A 20,846-nucleotide genomic window follows, 5' to 3' on the forward strand; every position below is an offset into this window, starting at 1 on the left:
GAGGAAACTTCCTTAATCTGTTTTACTCAAAGACTACCTCTTTTGAAGCCTTTGATTTCAGTCCTCCATTAACAGGAAGAACACAATGTGCTTTGATCTTCTTTTCTGTAGAGTACATATACAGCAACACACTGGTCATATTATATCGTTGTTTTCGACTGTGACCGATGGAACAGTCGTGCTGTAAATAAATAAATAAATATTTGAAAGATGATCGAGTGTCAGTCGTTTTCTGTTGTCTTGAATAGTTAATCAATCTGACATTTCACACATTTTTATAAAATGAAAAACGCAGTTCAATGAAAAACGCAGTTCAGTGATTGTCAGTGTAAATAAAGTTTTTTTTCCCGGTGTCAGTCAGCTGCTCCGTTCCGCATCACAACAAACATGGCGTCGGGAGGGAAAACGCAAAATATCCTCTAAAACTGTTTTAGTCAGACGTGTTTTTATATACATATTCTCTCAATAACAGGTCACATTTCCTCGCCCAGTTGTCGGGATGGAGTCGGCTATATTTCCAGAGGAGGTGTCGGAGAGGAAAGTGTCCGTTGTCGGGTCGGAACTGGTGGAAAACTACACTGTAAGCTACGTCCAGCTAAATGTCAGTTAGCTTAGCATTTGGCTAAACCAGCCTATGTACTGTCAAAGTCGCGACGGCGAGTTGATATCGAAGACGTTGCTCTGTTGGTCAAGGCACACGTTGCTTTCTCAGTTTCGTTTAATGACACTCTCGTTTTAATCGTGTACATATGATGTGACAGTCATAGCGAGCTAATAGCTAGCTGTCTTGCTAAGTCACAGTTTCAGTGTTGAGATCGTTTCCCGTGAAGTCCACGTACTCTAGCTCATTTGGCAGTTTTTGTTGTGTCAGTCGGGGATTTTTTTTTGTTTAATGGTGAAACGCTCTGTGCTACATTGACAGTTCTATAGACTTCCGGTGTTCTGAAAACTCTTGCTACCTATCGATATGTGCTACTGAGCAGTTCTGCGCATAACTGTAATCCATTATAATAGAGAATCAAAACACGCTCCCTATCTTCTCATAGTGAGTAGTGGCGTGTTACAAAGGGATTATGTTCTGGGAGTAATATTTGAAATGGGATATTGTTTTATCAAGCGATAATATCCCTGAAAGATGTTATAATAGAGTATCAAAACATGCTCCCTTCGTTCTCACAGTGCCCATGGGGTGTTAGGGGTCTAATGCAAAGTAATTATGTAATGGGAGCATTATTTCATAGGGGATATTGGCCTGTCAACTAATGCTCTCCCTGAAATCTTTAATCACCACAATATGAAAGAGCATCAAAACATGTTATTCTCTGAGCGCTTTCTCTAGAATATATCATATTTTATGTTATTCACTTTATACGGGCTAAAATCAACTGGTGAGAACATCCATTGTAGTTTCAGAAAGGAGTTGAATCATGGCTGTTTTGAATTTTTTCTTCAGGTTTTCTTCAGGTAATTACTGAATACCTTGCTGTGTTTCAGGTCTACATCATCGAGTTGATGGTTGGAGACCACAGATGGACTGTGAAGCACCGCTACAGTGATTTTCATGAACTCCATGAGAAGGTTTGAGACCTGAGCTTGAGCATTTTCATCACAACATTCAGAATTCCGCTTGGTACTGATATATAATTCAGTGAGCACATTCAACAATATTCAGTGTTAGAACATTAGTGTTTATCTTCAATAATTGCATCTTTAGCAGTTTCAAAAACGTCTAAAAGATAATATCTATAATTACATTTCTTACATAGCCATGATATATTATACACTGTACATCTGAACTTTAAACATTACACAATCATGGCTTTTTTAAGAACAGTCATTATTTATAAGTTAATCTTTCCAATATAAATACCCATCACAATTTCCCAACCCCTCTGATCAACAGTTTAGCACATATTAATGTAATGATTAATTTCTTATGTTTCCTTCAAGCTGACAGCAGAAAAGAAGGTTGACCGACACCTTCTTCCTCCCAAAAAGATTTTGGGAAAGAACTCAAAGAGTCTGGTGGAGCGGCGGCAGAAGGAGCTGGAGCTCTACCTGCAGACATTGCTGCAGCAGTTTCCACAGGCCACGCCCACTCCACTTGCCTGCTTCCTTCACTTTCACCTTTATGTGAGTACAGCGGAGGTTATTAGTGCCTTCAACCTAGGAATATGTACTACAGCCACATGCCAAGACCCTTAATCTTACATTTGTGCTCAGTTTGGAATATTTTTGAGTGTGCACTTTATGATACTATAAACAAAAGTACTGTATGTGAACACTTGGAGGTTTTGAACCTGGTTGCCAGGACTTGTCTCCCATATAGACACAAGAACATTAATAGGGTCCAACACTAATGACTGATGTTATGTTCTGGCTTACAGCCGGTGCTTTGCATTCATCCCAATTAGATGTGGTTTAAGTTGGGACAGAATACATGGCAGTCATTTCAGTTTTAGTAGTAGATTCAGGCAATGTGATGTTAGTGACCATGATCATATGATGAGGACAGAACAATAGATCACTGTTTTCAAAGTCCTCATAATCCTGTAAACAGCTGACAAAAAAAAAATCAAGTGGCGATAACTGTGCATTTTAAAGTGAAACCAGGTTTTAACAGACTGTTTGTTTCTTCCAGGAAATCAATGGCATAACAGCAGCACTGGCTGAGGAGTTATTCCATAAAGGTTATCTTCCTTTGACCCGTTTTATCATGTCTAGTGTTTAGAGAACTGTTGACAGTTTATGAGTCTTATCTGTGTACAGAGTCAGTCGGCAGCTCTTACTGATGTTGTTACAATACAGAATGAGTCTACCATACTTCATTTATTTATTCTTCAGATGTATAAATAGTAGTAATAGATATAAATTGGGTGTATATGTGGAAGACATAGTTTTGTCTTTTTTAATGTATTTGGATCAACAGTCTGTAGAAACAGCAGTGAAATTGAGTAAGTTTAATGTTTAATTATATTATACTCAAATATGTAAGGTCTAATAACTTATTATATGTAGCATCTGGATTTCCTCAAAGTAATTGTTAAAGTGTAATTTATCCTTGTTTGCTTGAAATGTGTATTTATGTGCCATACAAAAACCTAAAAAAAATTCACACTTGTAATTTGTTTGTGTGTTTGTTTTGGTGTAGGTGAGCAGTTGCTGCAGGCTGGTGAGGTGTTTTCTCTGAGTCCTCTGCAGCTTTACTCCGTCTCCCAGCAGCTTCGTCTGGCCAAACCAACCTGCTGTAATGGAGATGCCAAAACTGACCTCGGGCACATTCTTGACTTCACTTGCAGGCTGCGATACTTGAAGGTCACACATCTGTTTATTTAATTCAAATCCTCATCATTAAGATTACATGATGTGTCTCTACTGACTTCCTTTTAGCAGCAGAGGTGGTCAATTCTCTTGTCTCTGTTGGTCAGATCTCTGGTGCTAGGGATCCTGTGGGAACCAGTAACATCCAAGAGAGCAGTCTCCCCTTTGACCTGTCTGTTTTCAAATCACTGCTGCAAATAGAGGTAACTGTTTGTCCTCAACATTCTCCTCAATAAACACAATTTAACCAGTCTTGTTAGGTGTGTGGGCTAATGAACATCAGTTCTCCCTGCTTTTTATCCTTGCTTTCCAGCATATTGTCCAAGGTTAATGCTTTGTACATTACACCTGTTTTGGCAGTATTTGAATCTAGAAAATGAAAGTATGGTTGTGTAGGGTATAAGCACCTGATCTTGGTGAACTCATATTCACCAATGACTCTGCTCAGACCTGGTAAAGGACTTAATGTGGACAAAATATAATCTCTGCTCATCTCTGATTTCAGATCAGTGAATGCTGCTCTCAGCAGATTCAAGGTTTGCCATCTCTGAGGTCGAGTCTGGCAACGATGAATATCCACCGGTCCACAGAAACTATGATGGTAAAGTTGAGATTAAATAGTCAAATATAAATGTTATATATTCTGCGTTGTGTCCTGATTTATCTATTAACATTCTGCAGTCAATCCTGGTCCCAGAGGCGAGTGAGTTCTCGCAGTGGGAGCCTGAGGGGGCAGATCCTGGCTGTCCCGTCACTGCTATTATCCCTATGTGGAAAAACCTGACCACACTGGACATGAGTCACAACTGCATCAGCACCATCGACAGCTCAGTGGTGAGACACATGCCCATCAAACCAAAGTAAAGACGAACATCACAGTGAATCAAAGTGTAAATAGTTTTTAGGTGCAGCACAAGTACTCATTTCTTTCTTAACAGAAAACTGTCTGACTTAACCTCATGCAATATCTGTCGATTAAAAAAAGAGGAAAAACTGTTTTATTTATTTTAATGAATTGCATCTCCGCACTGCAAGACTGGTAAAATGTGTCATCATAAACATAAACGTCATCATCAATCTTTTTTCTTGTGCTGACACTGAATTTTTCTCTGCAGAAACTAATTCGTGAAGTTGAGTTCCTGGATCTGAGTCATAACCAGCTGTCCTCAGTGGAAAACCTCCAGGTATGTTGCAGCATAATGAAGAACACATTGGCTGCAGAGGCTGCAAAAAAAAAGATTTAAATTGTTGATTCATTTCAGAAACATTTTCCGTTTTTGTCTGTTAAATGTCAGAATATTGTGAGAAATATCTACAATTTAAAAAATTCACTATTAAGCATATGCTTGCCATTACACCCTAACCGTTTACAATGATTTGCTTTATGGCTGCAGCACCTGTACAACCTGGTCCATGTGGATCTGTCCTACAACAGCCTGCGGGTCCTTGAGTCTGCTCACACCCGTCTGGGCAACATAAAAACCTTAAACCTGGCTGGAAACCAGCTGAACCAACTGACTGGCCTCACCAAGCTTTATTCTCTGGTCAACCTGGACCTCAGCCACAACCAGTTGGCACAGGTAAAGCACACTGAGCATTTCCTTATTTCCTAGTAAATACGTGAAATACATGCACAAATACATTTGCTGCATAAAGTATGCACACGCATACTACAACCACAAACATGTAGACATGTCTGTTTGCTAGAAATTCTCACTTGCAGAAGAAAACTTTATTAACATTTATTTGATATACGAATCGCTCATTCTCTGCTATTGCACTACTGTCGACTCATATCATAGATGCATTTATTAAATAATTGTTCATGACTATTGTGAAATATCAAACCAAAGCTGTTGTTAAAAAAAAAGTCCTGGACTAATTTAAGGTTGATTTATTATATTGTAAAACTTTTTTTTAAATGTTTTGTGGCGTCATGATATGTGTGTTTCAGTTGGAGGAGATCAAGAACATCGGCTCCCTGCCCTGTCTGGAGAAGCTTAACCTGTCTAATAATCCCATGTGCATCATCCCAGACTACAGAACCAAAGTCCTTGCCCAGTTTGGAGAGCGTGCAGCAGAGGTACCACCACATTCTCATGCTTATGCTTGTCTTTCTGTGGTTGTGAGGCTAAATTTAGGCTCTATCCATCATTGTAAGGACAGTTTGGTTGGACTTAATAACCTTAATAGCTTTTTGATGGTTTTTATGTTTAGGATTTGAGTTATGTTTAGATTATACTAATGTCAAAACTATGGCATTGGGGTTTGGGATTAGTTGAGATGGTAAATAGTTCGGAAATGCATTTTGTTAATGTTATTCTCTGTAAGTGTAGAAAGATGTATATGTGTTTTATCTTTGTATCAGGTCTGTCTCGACAGCAATGTGACAACAGAAAAGGAGCTAGACACAGTGGAAGTGCTGAAAGCCATTCAGAAAGCCAAAGAAGTCAAAGACAGAATGAGCAGCAGCGAAAAGAAGGTACACGTGGTCACAAAGTAGACTGACTTCATTTATTTGTATATTTTTATGTTTGTCTTATGTTGTAGATTTAAATTAAGTTTGCATTTGACAAGTAGTTGGTGCACTGTTAGCCATGTTTTACCTGGTATATTAGTGATGAAAGAAAATAAAAAAGTAGATCTAATATCAGTTTATATGGTCAGTACTTATGTTGTTATATTGACATACAGATTGCTCATTAAACATTTAATAGCTTAAACATTTTAAGTGATAGCTTCTTCATTTATACCTCCACATAGCCTATGACACAGCAGAATTTAGAGGATTTTATGGCAGTGAATATGTTATTTTAACTTTCAGAAGGACATAAACTCATGATGTGTACTGGTTTTACTACTAACGACTTTGACCTTTGACTTTCATGAGCACTTCACAATCTTGAAACTTAAACCACTGGTAGATGTGACACTTATATATTCTAGCTTTCAGAAATCCTTTAATCTGTTGTGTCTGTTGTGGTGTTTTGATTCTAACCTGATTGTAGATCAATCATAGATCTTCGCCACAAGACAAAATCCTCCAGTAAACCGTGACTAACAGTGATCCTAATGTCAAGTTAATGACTAACATGTCTGTCAGTGCAATTGCAATCTGAATTTTTATCAGCTGTCAGCGAGACACAACAGTCACCACATCCGCCCGTTTTATCAGCTTTCTAGGAAAACTACATGGGTGTTTGTTGGGGCCAGAGCATTGATTCCACCTCTTGAGATTAGAGAGACTGTTGTCATCAGCAGCAGTTAATATGTAATGAAAACACAGCCAAAAAGTAAAAAAAGTATGAAAAAAAATAAAAACATGCCCACGAACTAATGTGCACTGACCTGTGACATTCATTCAACTCATATTGTGTGTTTTCAAACACACAAAATCTTATTCATATTCAGGCATGATTATTCTTACTTTGGTAAAAAAAAAAACATGTCAACAAAGGATAATTGCAGAGTGTGGTTTATATGCATACGAGTATATACTTTTACTCCTCTACACACGAAACCACATTTTGGTTGAAGTTTTAATCACAGGTGCATTTTCTTTTTGAGGACTGCGCACCCAAATGCAAATTATTTTTGTTTTCACGAAAAAGAGCAGTTCTCTCTTTTTCAGTCAGGATGAGCCGATATAATATTCAGTATTGGTATCGATCCAATACTGGTCAAAATCAGTGGTTTGGCGATTGGATAATAAAGCCTGAATTATTGGTATCAGATATAAAAAAAACTGGTGGAGAGCCATCCCAATTGATAAGTCTTAATAAAGCATAGCTTTTTGCTGTGTTGAGCCGCTGGTTGCAAATTTCAGGACATGGTCTGGTTGATGATGTGGCGTCAGTGACGGCAACTCTCTGAAGGCTTCCTCCTCTTTGTCCTCTTGTCAGATCAGTGAGGAGACCAAGCTGTCTGCTGCTGCACCTCCTCATCTTTCCTCCTCCTTTCCTCCTACTTCCTCCTGCTGCTCCTCTGCTTTCGCTCCTCCTGCTGTCTCCTCTCTCGCTGTCACCTCCCTCTCCTCTTCCTCCTCTTCTTCCTGTGCGGCCCAGCAGGCTACCTGCCCCAGCCAAGGTAATCATGTATGTATCAGGCTGTGCATGGCTGAGGGATGGGGGTGCATCTGCAAGTCCATTATCATAGAGAAGTTGCATGTCAGCCGATAAAAGAAAAAATGCATCACATGAGTAAAGACAAAAAAATAATTAAGAACCGTGTCTCCGTCATGTAGTTTGTCCTTCAGTGAGCATTGACAAGTTTGTTTCTGAGCTGATAGATTACACACAGACTATGTAATGATTTTAAAAACTGCTGCTAGAGACTAACGGCACAGCAAATTATTGATCATTGATATTCACTAATATTTGACAATAGGCCATGTGGCAATCAGCTAATGTTCACTAACCTCATTTCAATAAACAACTAACTCTCAATATCGTGTCCAAATCTAAACAAATTGATTTCAGTTTAAATGTGTATCAGATTCAATCAAACTGCATAATAACATTTTTATTTTTATTGTTTTTAAATCATGTGTATTGTAATATCTTTCAGAGCTTCTTTTTTAATATCATGTTGGCCTCTTTAACCTGACAAGAATGAGATTGTTTGGAAAATAATGTGATTGCCTTTGCTCTTGTCACTGTTATTGATGCTTATGGTTTCCTGTTTCAGAAGTGACGAGCAGAGAAGAAGCCGCAGTTTCCCCCACTATTCTCCTTCCTGTGGAAGCTGCACCTCCCCCAGAAAGCTTAAAATCCAGCACACACCTGCCGACTGAACATGACCAGGTCATCAGAAGCACACCTGACACACTGGGGAGGGGATATAGGATAAGGATAGGATGTCAGTTAGAGACACCAGTTGAGGCCGATTGCCTCCCACTCTGAGTTCTTCTGTCATTTTTTATTCGATTGTGTAGTAAGCTTCTAATTCAAATTGAGAAACACATGCTCTGGCTGGTTTTGTCTTTTCTTTCTGCTGAAGAAACGTTATGAAAAATGGCCGCCTCTGTAGCCTTGCCTTAAGTACAGGCTTATTTTAAGTCTGCAATAGCCAAATTATTTTTGAGCTATTATACACAGATACACACATACTTTCGAGTAGTATATTATAAATCCTAAAAGTTACACATTGAACCTTTAATGGGTGATGATTATGTTTTTTGATGTTTGTTTGTTTGAGGTCAGCTGGATTCTAATGTTGCTCAATGTGTTTGTCTCCAGAGACAGCAACCTGCTGTCTGTCTGTCTGAACACACACACTGTGGAGTTGCCTCCAGTATCACTACAACTTGCACTGCTGCTACTATCGCTACTACTGTCTGGTCAGTAAGCAAACTACTCCAAATTCAATTGATTTTGATTGATCTGTCATTGAAACATTTATACATAATGTGAAACATTTATACAGGACATGTTGGGATCGATTGATATGTTGGCCACTGATATCCTTCCCTAGAGAACAGTTTCCTCTGTGTGGCAGTACAGGAAAGTGTAACTTAACCTGGTTTCTGTCTCTGACCTCCAGTTGCGTCTGCTCCTCTTCTACCTCCCGACCAATTGAAACTACTTGTTCAGCATGCAGTGCCACCTGGTGTCCTCTACTTCCTTCTCACCTGCTCTCACTCTCCTCCGACAAGGACGTCATTGCTCATCTCCACCAGTATCTCAATTCCACCCTGAAGGAGGAGGAGAAGAAGAAGGAGCAGGAGGAGAGGAAAGATGAGAGGGTGTCTGAATCCAGAGAGGTTCAGTCACATGTGGAGGGCACAGAGGTGGGCAGTCCCAGGTAACGCCACCAGAAATCTCACCTCTTTTTGTCCTCGTTTCATACAATTTATGTACTTTTACTCTCAAAAGTGTATAATTATGATTTATCCACTGTTCTCATTATTCCAGTCCAGCCTCTGGGGATGGGTACTTTGAGATGGGTCTGGATGACTCTGTCTGCAACTCCTCTACGTCTTTTGCTCCTCCTCCTGTCGAAGATTTATCCATTGATGACGAGGAGGAGGTGCACATTAGCAGGGTTCTGTGGTGCTACTGCCTTCAGGTCGAGAAAGATGTGGAGCAGAAGGAGGCGTGTCTCATCCTGACAGACCGACTGCTGGGTCTACTGCACTCATCTTATTGTGATACACAGACCTTTCAGGATACGGGCAAGTACAATCAATTTGAATGTGATTGCCCCTGTATTTTGCTCTCCATCTTGAATTTTATTAATTAATAAAAATCAATTAAGTATTATTCTAGCTGGATAAATTTCTCTTTTGAATTAATTGATGTAATATGACTCGGGGAAAAGTCTAAAGTTAACCAGAGATTTTAACATATTAATGTTTTCCTTTTAAATGTGATGAAACAAAATGAGTGTGTGAAGAAGAATGTGAAGATTGACATTGACCATTGACATTTTATAGTGAAACAAAAAACAAAAACCAATATATTTACCACATTTAATTATGTGTTCTGTTCTGTTCAGACCAGGAGCAGAATCTGCCTGTAAAGGAGTTGCTCTCAGGTCTACAGATGAACTTCCTGATCCCATACTCCCAGCTCCTGCTGTTCTCTCGTGGTGAGCTTCCTGACTGCTGCCTTGCCTTTGGGCTCCAGTCTGGTTCAACCTGCTGGTACATCTTTTCTGAGGCAGAGGAGCTTCGGCAGATGAGGATGGAACTGATGGAACTGATTCAGGTGAGAGAGCTGCATGAGATCCAAATCTATGATTTAGAAACACATTCTACAGTAAATAATTGCATGTTGTGTGTGACCAGCTCAAAAATAAAAACCTTTTCACCCTTCTCTGTTTTTCCAGGCTGCAGAGTCTCACACTGACCCCGACCACTCGACTACTCCTCAGCTCCTCCCCCGTTCGCTCATAAACTCCTGGGAGTTAGAGGAGAGTCAGGGAGCTCAGGGAGGCTACCCTGTCCACCTCCTACCCTCCTCCTCCTCCTCCCCTGTCCCAGATTCTCATTCCCACATGTGGGACATCTTACCCCAGGAAGAAGAACCCAACCTTCCAGCTCTCCTCTTCCTCACCCAACGACAGCTTTGGTTGCTTAAAATTGACTTCAGAGAGCTGGCAGAAAGACAGAAGGGCAATGCTGATGTCCATCATTCTTCTTCCTGGTGCAGATTAATTCATGTGCCCCTCAGCTCTGTGGTACCTGATCCCAGTGAGAGAATCCCTCATATTGTGGACAAAACCAGCAACACATCCTGTCCAGACTCACAACACCAAAAGAGGTAGAGGTTGTGTTACATCTGAAAATATCTCATCTCTTGTACTATATATGCTGCTATCTTGACCAGGACTCCCTGGAAGAAGAGATCTTGTATCTCAAATGGACCTTCCTGGCTAAATAAAGGATAAATAATAAACAAAATAAAATGTAGTGTATGGAATCAATCCTGATAATGTAGGTAATATTGTTTTATCTTCTGCTTAATATTTTCATTTTCCAAGTACTTAATACTAATACTAACAAGTTCAGTACCTGTTAGGTGGCCCATATATTTGATAGATTTGAGTTGACTCTTTTGTTGACTGATTCAAATTTAACACATTAAGTCAAATCATTCTGTTGGCACACAAAAGAAACATGAATATAGTTTTTATCTTCTTGTATGTCTTGTTCTGTACTTCAGTTTCCCTGTTTTTATTTGTAGTCTGATCATGATGTTGTGTCCAGGAGGACTCACACTGTGGAGCTACTGCTTGGAAATCAGAGGCTCCTGCTGCTCTTCCCTCTGTCCCAAGACAGAAGCTCTTTCTTGAATGAGCTGAGTCAGCGAAGAGTGTCCCTGGAGGGCCTGAAGATGTTGGCCCTGCCCCGAACCTGCAGGACTTGTCCACACCATGGAGAACATACACAAGGTGAAGACCAACAACTTGCATATACACTAAAAATCTTATCTTATCTAATGTAATTGACTGTATGCACCGAGCAGCACTAACAACCTCACCTCAAAAGGTTTCCAGTCAATTTCCAGTAAGTTGTTGCTAAGGGGAAGCTTTGACTTCTTAAGGTGACACTAGGTTAAACTTCCATTATCAATCAAAAACATTTAAATTGTTGTTTAGTTGTGGTTTTTAGTAGTTAGCCTGGAGGGCCTCAAATGAAAAAGGCTTTTAACGACAAGAGTACTGCTGTATCCACTAAATTCTGTAATACTAAATACTCTTGGTACCTTCTAACAAATGGTTAGGCTGGCTTATTGACTATCAGGAAGTGACTGTGTGTAGTTAATTGTGTCATATGTTGGACCGTTTCTTCTCTTGTGACATTTTTTTTTATTGTGTTTTCAGACTGTTACAGATTCAGAGACCACTGCTGTTGTATTGCTACCAAGAAATCACACAACTCCTGCAGGTAGATGTCCAAAGTGCTTTCTCTTAACAAACAAGCTAATGTCATATCTGTACATTGATTTAAGTCCTGAGTTCACACTAATTATCCACTCATTATCAGGGGACTCATACTTGTGCCTTATTAATATCTGATTTGATCTAATTAAAGTTATAGCCCTGCTCGCCATGTCTTAAAAAGACAAATATATATCTTGTTTTGTAACAGAACTAAATATAGTTGATAACACTATACTATATGTGCCCATATCAATCAGGATCTCTCATCTGTTTTCTCTTCTCTTTCCTCTCACCCCTCAGCTGGGACTCCTCTGTTCTCCAGCTAGAAGAGAATCAGCCATCCCCCCACCTCATTCCAGGTCTCTCCCCAGGATTGAAGTTACTGGCTGGGCTCAGAGAAAAGGAGCTTTTGACCTTCTTCCACAGATATATAGCACAGGTAGGAGACACACACATACACACAAACATATTCGAGTTACTCTGCCTTCTGATTTTTGTTTTCTTCATAATAATAATAATTGATTAAATTGTAACAAGGTTGATGTACTTGATTAATTGTTTGAAACATCTCTGGGAAATTGTTTGTGCTGCTGTTTTAATTTCCACTTTTTTGTGTTAGTCTGAGGCAGAGGAGATGAGACAGGTCCTGTGGCTGTCTGTGGTTCTCTACACATCTCCAGGGGCTGAGCTCACCTGCTGTCTGCTGCTCTCCACTGATGCTATCTATTTCTTGTTGGAAGACTCTGCCTCTACATTTGGACATCACTCACGTAGGTTGAACAGACACGATGGATGCAGTCAGAGTGAAGAAATACTGTATATTAGCAGCTCTTTAAATTAACTGTATGCATGTGAACATGCTGTTTAACAAGTGTCACAGACACAAATGGTAACTGTGGGTAAACTAAATGGTCAGATTCAGATTGGAAGAGAAATACTAAGCTGGTGTGTTTCCAAATAAACACCATAAACAATGTCCATCGTTCTCTCTCTTTCTGTCCGTTAGTGTTGGACATTACTGAAAGTGGAGATCCAGACGTGTGCCTCTGCTGCTGTCTGTCCATCAGACTGTCTGAGCTGCTGTCAGTCAATGTGGGTCTGTTCGACCAGTACTTCAGAGTTGTAGGTCAGTGGATTCACACAATTTGCCTCGACTATTTTCAGAGGTCACACAAGTTTGAAATAGTGAGTTTTCATCACTCACTTATCTCTCTGTGGTTCCTCTCTCTATAGGACATTCAGCCGATCACATCGTGTGCTGTCTCAGTAGGGACAGTTATGGAACTGGCGTCTTTCTACAGGAGTTGATGTCAGTTCTCAGTCTACAACAGCAACTTCCTCCTCCAGAGCCATCAGATCAGGATTTCTACTCCCAGTTCACCAACACAAACACAGGTAACCATGCTCGTAATGTAATTAATTCATTTCACATCCTACCTTTAATGTCCCCTCTACTCAAAGTAGCCTTTTGCTTGTTATTACTTCACTGCACAAAACAATCTTTATGTAGAGTTTGGAACAAGCTGTTTTCATATTTATCTAGCTGGAGGGGAAATGTTTAGCTTTACTGATCTTTTTGTAAAGTGAAGTGTATAAACACATAACAATACACACAACTATAAAAGCACATAGCAGTAAAACAACAAAAGTTTAAAAGTTTAAGTCACTGCCTTAAAAGCATTGGATAATGCAGGACAATGCAAGGAAACACTTAAACACGGGAAGTCACTTAAACAAATAGCACAGCTTTTGACATTATGATGTTGTGAAGTAGAAAGAAGTGGTTGTCGTGGAAGGGTTGAAAGTTACAAACTAACAATATAGTAATAATTAAAATAATACAGTGTTAATATCAACAGCTAAACAGATGCCCTCCTCTGTAGTAAGTCATTATTATTATTATTATTAAGATTCAAGATTCAAGATTCAAAGTGTTTATTGTCATATGCACAGTAAAGAAACACGTTTCCCTGTACAATGAAATTCTTACTTTGCTGTCCACTCAAAAATACCAGCATAAAGTAGAAAGAAATGTTTTTAAAAAGTATAATATACAAAAGAAAAAATAGTAAATAAATATTACCAAAAAAACTACTATTGGCTCTATTTGGATACTCGACTGTTTGATCAATGTGATATTTTCCTCTGAAATGAAAAACATACTTGTGTAGATTCATTGTCTTAGCCATGATTTCAGTGCACAGAATATTTAAAAATCTGTGAGACATAATTATTACTGTGATGAAAGTGAAGTGAATTTGGCTCCTTCTACAGGGAAAATGCAGAACTACGAGCTTGTCCACAGTAGCAGGGTGAAGTTCATTTACCCCAGTGAGGAAGAGATGGGAGACTTGACCTTCATTGTGGCAGAAAGGAAAACTCTGGCCACCACAGCATCCTCATCATCACGCTCCTTTAATGTCCTGCTGTACCTGCTGGTTTTTCAGGTAGAGCAAAACTGCCCCCAAATGGCATAAATAATATATTGCAGGTTAAAAATGGGTTGCATAAGATTTATTTAACTATTAAACAATTATCTTCCTCTCTTCCTGCCTGTTCTTTTTCCCTCCAGGTCCAGATCCCCCCCCAAGGATCCACCCTTTCAGGAATCCCTTCTGCCTTAAACTCACCCTTGTCTCCTGTACTTCAGCCCAGGACACTCATCCTGACCAGCACTGATGTGTTCCTATTGGACGAGGACTACATCAGCTACCCTCTGCCTGACTTTGCCAAAGAACCTCCCTCCAGGTAAGCACATATGCGCCATTATTATATCATCACTTTATATCTCTGCCTCCCCCTTTTACCCCAACCGGAAGAGGCAGATGAGTGCATATCTCTGAGTCTGGTTCGGCTGGATATTTCTTCCTGTTATTTTTCTCTTCTGACGATATTTCTCTATGCAAATATAATTGATTTGATTTGAATACATTTACTGGTTCTATGTCCACAACAGTGAACACATTAAACTGTGAAATCGTAGTGTCCCCTAAATGCAGCAGTGTTGTAAGGAAGTAAAAGAGGAAAAAACAAAACAAAAAAACTGTTCTGAAAGAGGAACAGGAGGAAACATACTGAGTGTGATGTGTAGACACTTTAGTCACAGAGCAGTTGAAACCACTTTCACTGACTTAAAATGAAATATTTGTCATTGTCTAGTTAACTCACTAATAAATGATAACGGCTTAATGTGCGAGATGTATTCTCAATGGATTTTGTTTGACTAGCTGTTTCTATTTTACCCTACCTCTAACTGACCCGTCTTTATGGAAATTGCACTAGTTTACCGTGACATGTTCATCATTTATTCTGACATTTAATTCTACAGTTGTAATTTTTTTGTTGTCCATCTGAAAATGGTTGAAAATTTATTTTTTGTTGTCATGATCTCCTGCAGAGAGCGGTACCAGCTGCGTGAGGCTCGGAGAATCCGGGACCTGGACCGGGTCCTGCTGGGATATCAGACGTACCCTCAGGCTCTGACTCTGGTGTTCGATGACCTGCCCGGCCCTGACCTGCTCTGCCACCTCACCATGGACCATTTTGCTGCTGGAGGAGAAGAAGCCCTGCCCAGATGTGGTGGAGCCAGTGGAGGGGCAGAGGGTGAGGTCCAGTGGTGTGTCTTTGTCCCAGGAGCCGACAGCAGAGAGAGGCTGATCTCACTACTTGCTCGGCAGTGGGAGGCGCTCTGCAGCCGGGAACTTCCTGTGGAGCTCACTGGCTGATTGGTACACAGATGGGTGACTGTTTATCACTTTGGTGTCTGGTGGGAGCTGATTGGCAGGTGTAGTCATCGGTTGGCTCGGATCATTGACGCGTGGATTCACTGGTTAAAAAGCTTCAGTACGTTTCTCATTAAGTGGTTTGAACGAACTCTGACACTAGAAGGCAGAAGCACACAGGGGCCAGTCACGACATATAGACAGGATGAGAACAGCTTTCTGTGGAGACCAGGCTTTAAAAAGCACAAGGAATTCTACGCAGTGTGGTAAAGTCAGGTTCATGCCTCAGTCTTTTTTTTTCTTTTTCTTTTTTTTTTTTATAAAGTCCAACATCAAGGCCTCAGAACAAGTTGTGTAGTAAAATAAAACGGCATAATTAGACTATCTTTGTTTTCCCAGTGTAGAAACACCTCTGCTACACTCGGTGGCTATATGCCTCCGTTTGTCAGTATAAGGCATGCTTTACTGTCTGCTGGACTGGCTTTTCTTTTCTTTTTTTTTTTAAAGCCAGGGGCCTGGGAACTGTGGTGCATGTACAGTACACCTAGAGTACCTAAGTCAGATTGGTATAGTAGTAATTTGACAACCAAAATTTGACTTGGATGAACATTTTTTCATTTAGATAACAGTGTGACTCAAATGAAAAAGTGCATAGAACTTGTTTACATCATGGGTCAATCAAATGATCAAATGAGGTTTACATTTTAAGATATTCTCCTTGTACTGATTCGTGTCTGCCGCAGAAAAAAAAAGAGGGATAGAAGCACCCAACAGGACCAGACTGCCAATACAGATCGAAGGATGAGAGGGGACCCTTGATCTCACCAGAAGCAGAAATGCAAGTTTTGGAGGCCTGCAAGAAACTGTAAGATTGTGCCACAACCTCAACTTTAAATGGTCTCACACCAAGCAGATTTCTTTATGCACTGGGTGACTTGACTGAATGACTGACAGACAGACAGACTGATGGGAATTGCACAGAAGGGGGAGCGGCAGACAGCTCACAGGAAAACTGGATTTTATTTATCGTCATTTATCGTTCCTGGTAAATCCTCTTGTTCTGCTTTTTTTCCTCCAGCATTGTGCACCCAGTACAATGAGAGATCCAGGATGTTTAGCACAAATACTGGAGTCAGGGAGACGCTGTAAGTCTAGGTCCATCCTCACCAATTCCAAAGTTATTTAATTTACAAGTTATTTAAGTTAATCTTAAAACCAAAAATCACATTTGTGGGTTTATATCTTGCATGTGTTTAGTCTGAAACAAGAGACAAGAGGATTTACCAAAATGTTAGATTAGATGTAAGACTTCAGTTTAATAACACACACACACACTGCTTGGCACAATCTGCTTTCTAAACATTTTATTTTTTGCACATTGTAATTAAAGCAGTATTCCTGAATTACTTTCTGAAAGTTTTCACTAATATTATATGAATAACAATGCTGCTTTGGGACAGAGGGACATTTCTTTTCCCCTCCTGAAGCAGGTTTTGTATTTATCGTGAAGATCCTGATATTTCTAATATGAACTCTGAAATATCGGAAATTTAGTATTATCATCAACTATTATTTTTGTGTTTTGTGTTGCGTCACATTTTTCTTGGGACAAATGGGAAGCCAGCCACTGTTGGACCCCCACTCTTCTGTACTGTTGTTTGTTTTACATGATGTGGCCTTGTTACAGGGTAAATCCGCTGAATTAAAGTGAAGATGAACACTCCTAATGTTACAGGAATTTGTTTGATTTGGCAATACTTAGTAAATCATGTAACCACAACCACTGTTAGGCTGATGCAGCAGGAAAAATAACGAAGAAAATAACAGTAATAGTCACTCATTGGTTTCTGGGGAAAGGCGACAAACCAACACTATGACCAAACTGCAAAATACACCAACGAAATATACCATCTAATCTGAGAGTCTGATAAATGCCGTCTCATTATCTGATTTTCACTTGATTTTCACGTGAACTTTCCAGATGATGGATTTTAAATGTGTGTGTAATCTCTGATAGAAAAGTTGTAATAAAGGAGAATTATTCATACATACCTACATTTTGACTGTGTGTCGCTACCTGTTGGTCAACAATTTAAATATTTTCTATTTCCTCTCACGGAATATTTCCAAGGGCTCTGAAGCAGCATTTATATCTTAATGTTTGGAGCTTTTATAGAGTTTTTAAAACAACATAATATAATAACATTAGCAATCTTTGGACTCCATTTGTTGGTATGTTTGAGATGTTTTTCACAAACAACACACAAAGGAGGAATTCACATCAGCACTTCATTGCTCTTGCTGCTTAGTGAGATTTTGATGATTTGGCACTTCAGTGGTACAAAATGCTCTACCACCTTTCAACTCTTTCGACTTCCTTTATTTCCTGTCTGTTGGGGTTGCTTGTAAAGTTTGACTGATTTCCTTTTTCGAGACACTCACACAGGCTGAGCGCAGAGATACTGTACCAGGAAATGTCTGATCAGCAAAATTACTATCTGAACTGCATCCATGAGTTCCAGTGGGCCCACTGAGGAAAGCATTCGGATATAATGGGGGGGGAAAAACAACCTGATTACAGAATTTTATCTCATCGAAAGTTTGGAATCACACAGGAGTTTTGTTTGTGACGCTGACGATGCATTTTCAACAACAAAACCTGGAGAACTATAAGTGACTTATTAGCAGGATGTTAATTAAAGCCAGTCAGCGAACTAAATTCATTTTTAAGTGATATTTGGAAAAAAAAAAAAAAGCTAATGTTCAATATGAAACATTGTCTTGGTGCTATGACTCTTCGGGAAAGGATAGTTAAAAGTGTGTAAAACCTTAACTTAAATTGCTATCCCTATGGAGTGAGCTGAAAAAACTTCAACTGTGGTTAGTTTATGGTCCTGTTTAGCAGCGAATATTAATTCAGGTTTATTTTTTGGTCTGTTTGCAGCTAAACTTATCGTGCTCAGATTTTTCAGTTAATATTTGGGGTAAGATTGACCACCAGATGCACAAACCAGCAAACGCTATATATTAAAGTTGAACCATTTGGATCTCAGCTGCTCTGTTAGATTGACAGGTATAACGTCTTTGTTCATGATTACTGATGATGATTAGCAGCTAAAACTGTTTCGCATTTTGTTGTTGACGATGACATTGCTTTGTGTGTGTTTGGTCGTCTCGAACAGAAATGATGCTACATTGTTTATATGTCTCCTTCATCTGACTGAGAGAGTGCTTGTGTGTATACACCTGCAGCAGAGGGGCGGGAGGGGACACCTTCTGATATTTTTCATGGTCACCTCTGTGTTTGCAGCTGCCTTGCTTTAGTGCAGTGGTGCTTTCGCCTCGTTCAGTCTTTGCATAACACATCACTTCCTGTGTGCAGCACGGGACTGTCAGTGGGTGACAGATGGTTTAAACCCTGCTACACTGAGAAATACAGTCTTGTGGAGCTACATTTAAAAGTTACTCACTGCAGTTTCAACACCTTTAACTAACTATTGTGTGCATAATTGAACAGCTAGTTTTAATTAGGAAGATAATGAATGTATTCCAAATCACCACAGGGAAAGCAAAGCATTGCTTGTGTTTCTGGAGCATGTCTTTGGTTTCATTAAATTCCCATTTGCCTCCGCTTACATTAACAGTTTTCAAAAAGACACAAGGAGATGGTTGTTACACTCGCACATGGTAATTCTTTTCTCACTTCCTCTTATCGTGGTGTGTCTTGTCTGTTTGTCTGTTTTCCGGCTCAAAAATGCTGATTGGAGGTAAATGTTGAGGTTGAGACAGTTACAGGGACGTGGGCCAAGAGACACCAGTGACCTCTGGCTCAGGTCTTTCTCTCTCTTAATGTTTCTCTCACTTTTTCAGCAGTCAGCAGTGAGGGACTGTGAGTGTTTTTGCTGGAGTTCACACAGATTTATTTTGTTGTTGTTGAGGACTTGATCGGGAAGCCTCAACACAGAGATGTGACACATCAGCAGTCAGATTGAAGTATATGCACAGTCACGCACTATATGGGGGGGGGGGGGGGGCAGATAAGTCAAAGTAAAGATACGTGATATCACTTTGTCTGGAAGAAACTGTTTTGTCCTTTTGTTATCCATGCGTGTGGTCCAAGAACAATGTCTTTTTAGAATGAATCTCTCTCTAAAACTTTGGTCTCATCCCACCCAAAGAGCACCTCTAATCAAATCAAATTAAAGCTATGTAACTTTAAATGTTCTTGATTGTTGATGTAATTATTACCTTTATCTATGTGCTGTGTCCCTCATCTGTCAAGCAAATACTATCAGACCTGACGGAGGAGTATTTCTGTATAGCAATGCAGGGACGGGCGGGGACAAGAAGCATTTATCCTGTCAAAGTTCTTTACTTTTGGTCTTTTGGAGCAATAGAATAAGACTTGTAATAGTTTTCGTGGGCACGGTTTTCATTGATAATCCAACCTGTTTGCAGCCATCTTGCTTTACTGGTGCAATGTTGGGAAAGAGAGTTGTGCGGAGGCTGATGGGCTCAAACAGTATTGTGTGAAATATGTTGCATAACTGGCACTTTATAAAGTTAAGAGTCACACAATGCACTTGTCTGGGCGTCCAGAAAGCGCTCCTGCCTGAAGAGTTTTCAGCCAGGCTCATTGTGTTCATCTGTATTCCCGTCATGAATGTGTTAGACGCGGCCTTCATATTAATCTGACATCTTTGACCCTTTTTAAAAAAAAAAAAAAAAAAAGGTTATTTCATGAAGTGACATTCTGTACTGTCTGAACAGAAACATCGGTGATGCCACAAATTTGGACAAAGTTTTTTTTAATCCAAATTGAAATAATTCTCCATCTCTTACAGGGCTCGTGCAGACATGCATGGTTCCCCAGATGGAGCATTTTGTGGACTTTTCATTTTGTCATGCCAACCAGTTTGTACTGCCGCAGAGCCAGTGAGCAAGGCAGTAAATCCCTGTTGTGTTTTACTGTCAGCCTCTGGTACGTCAGCAGGCTTCCTGCCATTGTTCTGACTGCTCGCAGTTTGACCTTTGAGTCTCTCTGTGGTGAGACTTACCACGATCACTCTGTCATTTCTTTGTCAAAATGGGCTAAGAAAATACAGCAGAGAGGGGGGGAGAAAAAAAAAAATCAGTATTTGCCTTTATTCTTTGTTGTTCTGTGAAGCAGACCTGGAGTTGTGTCAGCTGATGTGGAAATCCGTCCAAATCACACCGTCCCACTGGGACGACCGAGAGTGAATTCCATTCAAAGCTTCCTGTCAGGAAGAAAGAGGATTTCTCACAATCTGCTGCGCCCTCATCTCAGAACGACCTTAACGTTGAAGGCTAAAGCGGTTTATCTGCTATCTCACAATTGTTCAGTTGTAGTGAGTTCTCAGAGGGTTTTGCTGAGCATTAAACAGGATAAACATGGGT

The 20,846-nt window shown here is 39.9% G+C and overlaps 1 protein-coding gene across 1 annotated transcript; it reads left to right on the forward strand.

Annotated features, from left to right (window-relative positions):
• Window positions 1-433: 433 nt before the first annotated feature.
• On the forward strand, window positions 434-15,826 carry nisch (nischarin). Its single transcript, XM_083892631.1, has 28 exons — window positions 434-580; window positions 1,495-1,578; window positions 1,951-2,133; window positions 2,642-2,690; window positions 3,152-3,315; window positions 3,429-3,524; window positions 3,827-3,922; window positions 4,003-4,155; window positions 4,437-4,505; window positions 4,716-4,901; window positions 5,276-5,404; window positions 5,690-5,803; window positions 7,224-7,407; window positions 8,008-8,123; window positions 8,559-8,659; window positions 8,863-9,123; window positions 9,234-9,493; window positions 9,817-10,028; window positions 10,150-10,583; window positions 11,030-11,214; window positions 11,647-11,710; window positions 12,007-12,145; window positions 12,326-12,476; window positions 12,713-12,832; window positions 12,940-13,101; window positions 13,981-14,153; window positions 14,279-14,454; window positions 15,104-15,826. The coding sequence occupies exons 1-28, from the start codon at window positions 500-502 to the stop codon at window positions 15,429-15,431; spliced, it is 4,470 nt and encodes a 1,489-aa protein (XP_083748757.1). The 5' UTR covers window positions 434-499; the 3' UTR covers window positions 15,432-15,826.
• The last annotated feature ends 5,020 nt before the right edge of the window (window positions 15,827-20,846 follow it).

This window comes from Microchirus variegatus (assembly GCF_963457635.1).
Source record: "Microchirus variegatus genome assembly, chromosome: 7".
In the NCBI taxonomy this organism is placed as follows: domain Eukaryota; kingdom Metazoa; phylum Chordata; class Actinopteri; order Pleuronectiformes; family Soleidae; genus Microchirus; species Microchirus variegatus.